This window comes from Dendronephthya gigantea, unplaced genomic scaffold, assembly GCF_004324835.1.
Source record: "Dendronephthya gigantea isolate DGI-Jeju-01 unplaced genomic scaffold, DenGig_1.0 000027F, whole genome shotgun sequence".
Classification (NCBI taxonomy): Eukaryota; Metazoa; Cnidaria; class Anthozoa; order Malacalcyonacea; family Nephtheidae; genus Dendronephthya; species Dendronephthya gigantea.
Window position 1 is genome coordinate 1,223,453 of NW_021163037.1, and position 6,417 is coordinate 1,229,869.

At 35.9% G+C, this 6,417-nt stretch overlaps 2 protein-coding genes across 2 annotated transcripts; both read right to left on the reverse strand.

Moving 5' to 3' along the window:
• Positions 1–236: 236 nt before the first annotated feature.
• On the reverse strand, positions 237–2,357 carry LOC114523301 (D(2) dopamine receptor A-like). The gene is made up of 2 exons (XM_028544179.1): positions 1,929–2,357; positions 237–1,226 (listed from the first exon to the last, which is right to left on the reverse strand). Exon 2 carries the CDS (start codon positions 1,212–1,214, stop codon positions 237–239), a length of 978 nt encoding a protein of 325 aa, XP_028399980.1. The 5' UTR covers positions 1,215–1,226; positions 1,929–2,357.
• A 90-nt stretch (positions 2,358–2,447) lies between these two features.
• On the reverse strand, positions 2,448–6,178 carry LOC114523358 (GTP-binding protein SAR2-like). Its single transcript, XM_028544253.1, has 7 exons — positions 6,102–6,178; positions 5,884–6,003; positions 5,103–5,168; positions 4,601–4,704; positions 4,153–4,290; positions 3,274–3,355; positions 2,448–2,870 (listed from the first exon to the last, which is right to left on the reverse strand). Exons 1-7 carry the CDS (start codon positions 6,154–6,156, stop codon positions 2,842–2,844), a joined length of 594 nt encoding a protein of 197 aa, XP_028400054.1. The 5' UTR covers positions 6,157–6,178; the 3' UTR covers positions 2,448–2,841.
• Positions 6,179–6,417: the final 239 nt, after the last annotated feature.

A 6,417-nucleotide genomic window follows, 5' to 3' on the forward strand; every position in this document is an offset into this window, starting at 1 on the left:
ATAGGACACGAAAAACTCGACGACTGCCGTTTTAAACAATAAATACTTTACTTGAATTTTTTTCTCAGTATAATTTCATTATATTACTTCGTATGCAAATGTTATGTTAAAGAAAACTGCAAAGTTACAATATTGTTCATGGGCATGGCCTGTTAATGTTCCGACTTTTTCGCAGGCACACATCATGACACATAATTATAAATGATATCCTCGGATCAAGTCGTGTAAAATGATGTTCAGCGACACAGGATTCTGTTGACAAGATGTTTAAAAGCCTCTCTGTACTTTTGGTCAAAACAAGCGTAAATGATCGGGTTGCATATGCTGTTTAATGGCGGGAGAATGTGTCTCGTTACAACAACAATTATGTCGTACTCCAACGCGTATTCAAGCGGCCGTACTTTGTTTACAGAAAAAAATGTGAGAACAAAGAAAGGGCCCCAGCAGAAGATAAAAGCCCCGACAACAATGGCCATCATACGGATATTCCTAATATCTTCATGGAGAGAATTCCGATGGTTTTTAACGTGATACTCGCCCAAAAAAACATTTGCTCTTTTCCGACGCCTGTGAGCAATGAAGAGTATACGAGTGTACATTATCAGTGTTATCACGGTAGGAAGGAAAAACGCCGATATCGCTGAGACTGTGAAAAAAATTGGATTCTGAATCGCACACCCCTGAGATGAGATATAGATGCCACGGCTTCCACTATAAGCAAACATCCCAAATGTACCATACGCAGTCGAAATAGTCCAAATTATAGTTATCACAATCAATGACTTCTGGGTTGTCATAAGTACGTTATACTGCAGCGGTTTGCTGATTTTAAGGTATCGATCATAACTTATCCACGTCAGGGTATTAATCGAGGCTGATTCAGCAAATATGTTAATCCACATGAAGAATCGGCAAAGATGAATCGAGGTAATACCTGTTTCACTGATATGTTCGTATAAGACAAATGGATTATAGAAAACGGCGTTCAAAAGATCGGCAGAAGCTAGACAAGCAATAAAATATTTATTTGGTTGACGGAATCTTTTCTCGATCCACATCGCAGCCAAAACCATAAGGTTGCCCAACGTGGAGAGGATAATAATTAGAATGGTTAGAACAGCTCTTGTGTACCAAAGTTCGTTTTTCTCTGTTTTGAATGATGTCTGATTACTTTGGTTAGCAGCCACAAACTCTGAGATATTGCTTAATCGCATCTTCGGTTAGTTCTAGAAAGGGGAAGACTTGTATATAAGTAAAAGAAAAAGGGCAGATAAAGACCATGGGGCCGCGGTTGTATAAATACGTAGTTAACATAGAATTGACCAATCAGAGTTGAGTATTTCTGACTGTTAACTACGAGTTAACTGCGCAAAATGTAGTTAAGAGTTTTATAGAAACCGGATAATATATTCAAGGATTATTTTAATCAAGATTACACCTGCTCAACTTTGCATTTGAGTTTCAAATTAGCAATCTAATCGATGTCCATGCAAGATTGCCTATTTGCGATCCAAGTAATTACATGACAAGCTTACTAAATTGCATGGGGGTCTAATATATCTGCGTAGATTCTATAGTCTCTATAATATAGTATGGTCTCTATAATATAGCCATATAGCTCCGGCCAAGCCTGTAAAAAGGTCTTGTATTATTATTGGGAAAGAGCCAATGAGGTCTCTAACTAGAATAGAGGGGGAAAATTAGGATTTCTGCCACAGGCATGAGGTATAACTCGAGTTAAGGCCACCTAACTAAGGAACCCAATCAGAATGAAGAAGGCTCTGTGAGTGACAAATTAAAGTACAATTCGTAACTTAAATGCCCTGACAATCAAGTAAGGACCTATACTTTGAAAAAGGACTCACAATGTTAATAACGAATGCCATGCACTGATCTCAATGATACTGTCTAGTAATATTGTAACATACCTGAACATGAAAATGGATGAAGACGGTTCAACGACAACGGTAGAAATTTCCAATAAAACCTCCTCTGAATTAGCGGTAGAATACGTCAGAGCCAGTCTCGGCAGCTGAGAAAGTTTTCGTGAATGTATAACCAGATCATACTTTTAATATGCCGAATATAGCGTTATTGTCCCATACTTATTTAAGTAGCTAATTAATTAGTCTTGCAGATATTGGCCCAAACTGGGATTGTTAAAATAAAACCTTGATAAGCCTACAAAACTGTGAACTAAATAAGCATAAAAATTGATAACAGCTAAACTGCTAAAGATTTTCCCGACGTGTACTTTATTAAAAATCATCGATTCCCGCACCAAATAAGTGAAAGACGAAATGGCCAATACCACATGTAGCCAATAAAATGATATTGTGTTTACTGAATTTGGAACGCCCCCTTTGATTAAAAGCCCAACAATTAATTCAGTCTCGATATGCAAATTTTATATATTTTATTCTATAGAAAGAATATTATACGGACAATATATAGAATAGTTGCATGCAAAGTACATATCATGTGAATTTTCAGTACTAATTTCCGAAGTACGGTTTACTCATTTACATTTTACAAGCATATATAACTAAGCATAACACGATGTATGTCTGTATCAAAGGCGTACCTGTTTCAAAGAAATACGCATAAGAAATATTCTCGATAAATACCGCTATCATGTTTTAAGTCGTTTTACAATAATTATCTTTCTCCCTCAAATGATGGTCAAATTAAATCAGTGAGTTTGGGAGCCTGTATTTTGAAAGAATTCTTGATGTATATACTCTTTGATCTTCATTATTGGATAAAAACACGATGTCTCATAACAACACCATGTCCTCAGCATTTGAAATTTGACACCATATTGTAGTATATTCCAAGATTTCATAGCTTGTCTGCGAGCCAGCGCAATCCTGCAAAACATTATAGAATTTCAGAGCATCAAAAACATGAGAATCAATTAATATATAGAACCTAATATAACCATCGTCGATTTTTTTTGTCATGTGCCGGTATTGCATGCAGTTCTTATTTCTTACAATAGTGCAAATCACGAGTCACGCCATATGAGAAAATATATCTGACTATGTCATTGCGTTCCTCTAAAGAGCATGAGAACATTGCATGAGCATAAAATCCTAATACACGATGTGGAATATGTTCTCCAAGGCATTTTAACATGGAAAGAACGTTCTGAGTCCGGTGGTTCATACTGTTTAGTCACAGCTGCACTTATGGCTGTCAAACGGTCAGAAGCAGAACCACACCATGTACGGGAAGAACCGGAAGATTGCTAAGTTAAAACATTTTATTTACCTTCGCCGTAGCCCTGTTTCTTCAAGATACTGCACATGAATATCTCTACCGCTCTCATTTTGCTGTCGTTTGCGTATTTCTCCTATTAGAAATCAAGAAACGCACATTTTTTAAAACATTTTAAAAGCTTTTTTTTTTTTTTTACTAGTGGAAATGTGAGGAGTGTAATCGAATTTAATGAAGATAGAAATTACAACATTAAATCCTAATCATGATCAGCTGATAATTTTTGCAAGCAAAAACTTCAAATTTATATATATATATATAACATATACCGAAGTCAAAACTGGTTTATATAAAACCTGCTAAACAGTACCCTTGTTGATACTTCCGGAGGGTATGTAGTGCCCGTTCTTAGGCACTGTGCCTTAGGCACATTTAATTTGGGAGCGTCATATCCAACCTGGGCGCCAGAAAAAGTGACGGGCACCAGTGCTGGGCACTCAGTTTGAACGCAGCCTAAGGCTATGCGCACACGCGGTAACGTTTTCGAGCGTTTTCACATACGTTTTCATACCAAAACGGTTTCAAACACTGTCAATTTACAAGTTGAAGCTAATTTAACATATCACGCATAATATTTTTCCTTGGATCGTGTGGACAGGAAGGCGTTTAAGATCAGCATCTAAAGATCTCCACTGTTAGTTGAAACTCGAAGTGGTCTCACTCAAATCCCAGACCCAACAGGAGCGCATGCATACATACACTTTGTGTTTCTTTCGTTCAAGGTTAACCCGCGGAGTTGCTGACTAAAAGCTCGGAGCTCAGAAGCATGCACTAAGCAGAAGTATTGTTACTTTGAGTATAAATTACTGATAAAATTCTATGAATACTTTCCGTATTACAATCATATTAGAGATAAAAGCTCTCGAGACTCACATTTTTCTTTCCAGTTGTATGTGGGTAGAGATTGAAATACTCTTTAATATGTTCCTCACTGGCAGCTGTTGAAATATCTATTTTGTTACCAAGAATGAGCAAAGGACATTTCTCTGTCATCGGCTCACGAAGCAAACCCTTAAAGTATCAGAATCCGGTTAGTAAAACAAATACAGGCGTTGCAGCACGTTCAGCTCCTACAATGTTTTTTTTCTCCAATGAAACCCATTAAAACCTAGTCAATTATGCACTTGATCGTTCGCGCATGTCCTACATCATATACCACTGTAAGAATAGGGTGTATAATTTGATACAGCTGTGTTTTGATTTTTCATATTAATATATAACTAACTTATTTCATCAAAAATAAGTATATTAAGTACAAATGATCATCATTCAAATCCATGCAATTACGCCAAAAAGAACAGAATGATCTTGAGCTTATTACATCTAATTCCTTTTTCGCTTCTCGAAATCTTTCTTTGTCTGAAGCATCGATGATAAATACAATCCCGTCAACTTCCCAAAAGTAATCACGCCACAAACGACGAGCTATATATATAAAATGAAAATGAATTATCGCTAATTCACCTTAAACCATATGAGATGCGACAAAAATGGCATGTTTTCAACTATTGTAACATTATCTAATAAGGGAGCGGTTCACGCAATATAACTTATGGGTAAACGTGTACTGTCCAGAAATTTCGATATATAACCGTTTAAAGACAAACGATGGCTTTCTTCTTATATATTTTTTTCATGAAGATTGAAACCATTCAAAAGTTAAAGAACCATCGTCACTTGCCACGGTTTATAGGACATTGTAATATACGAATAGGAAACTAGTTGTGGAACAAAGCTATGAATTAGAGGAATAAATTGAAATTATTCGCATTGTTTTACTAGCTAAATAAAATGATGGATAAACATGTGCATGTACTGCGTACCTTGTTCGTGGCCTCCAACATCAACGGCCAAAAAAGTTGTTTCACCAAGACAAAACTCATCTCTATCTAATCAAATTTATTGTACCAAAATAATGAGCTATTACACAAATACACATTTAATGATCTAAATTTAATGATCTAAATTTAATGATCTAAACCATTGTATTTGCAGTTATGAGTACTGCTAAAAACTATCAAATTGAAATCTCTTAAATTTGCTGGAAAGAGAGAAATATTCATATATTCATATACTCATGTTGCACGTGATCAATTCCTTTTGGAATTGATTTAAAAATTGTCTGTATAGTCTGTTAACATCAGTGAATATATGAATGTTGGCCCTGCCAATTATCAATGCAAAAGCTACGCCACTGATGATGAAATTTACCGACCAAAATCGACCGCGCGATCCGGCTTTCACTAACAGCGCGACACTGGATTTCGAAATTCTTTTTTTCTAAATCCATACTATATGGAAATACGCGTATTACGGAAATGGCAATTAGAATCGAATGAATATTATATAAACTTCACACTATTTCATCCTATTTCCATAATATAGATTTTGAAAAAAATTTCCAGTGCGACTCTCGGTTAAAATGGTCAACCGAATAATGATTATTCCTAGTATGATTATTCAAAATAAGCATGGAGAAACTACTTTTTTACCAGTTGTCACAGACCTACAGTATTATCATAGTTTCTGTAGTCTATTGACTAAAGCCTTCAATATAATTTAATTATAGTTAGAATTTAATTACGTAGAAGAGTTAAATATTACCTGGATGTAATGTGGGAGTGTGCTGAATCATCATGTTGTCTCTCAACATTCGGAATAACGTCGTCTTGCCAGCGTTGTCCAAGCCAAGAAAAATTATTTTCATTGTCCTCCGTGAAAGACCTGAATATTTTTTTCAAATATAGGAAAGAAGTAATGTAAGCACATCAGAGCACATCGTGAGAAAGTTCTCAAAATTGCCACAACTATTAAAATCTCACCAAAAAAATTCATCACATCCCTCATCCAGTTCCACCATTTGTACCAAATTGTCATGTCGAGTCTTCCCAGTTCCTTTTCACCTGCATTATAAGAATGCTGGTTAACGTATCTCTGCTAATTATTTCTCCAAAGAAAAAATGGAATTGCAGGGAAATAAACTAAGGGAGGGTTTGTTGCATGCACGTAGAATCGTGCAGGATGGGGGACAATACAATGACTGCGGTTTGTATTCTATAACATCTCGCGTACAAGGATGGTGCTATCCTGTACGGGAATTCCGTTTAGTAGCATTTATAGTATGTAATCCCATTTAGC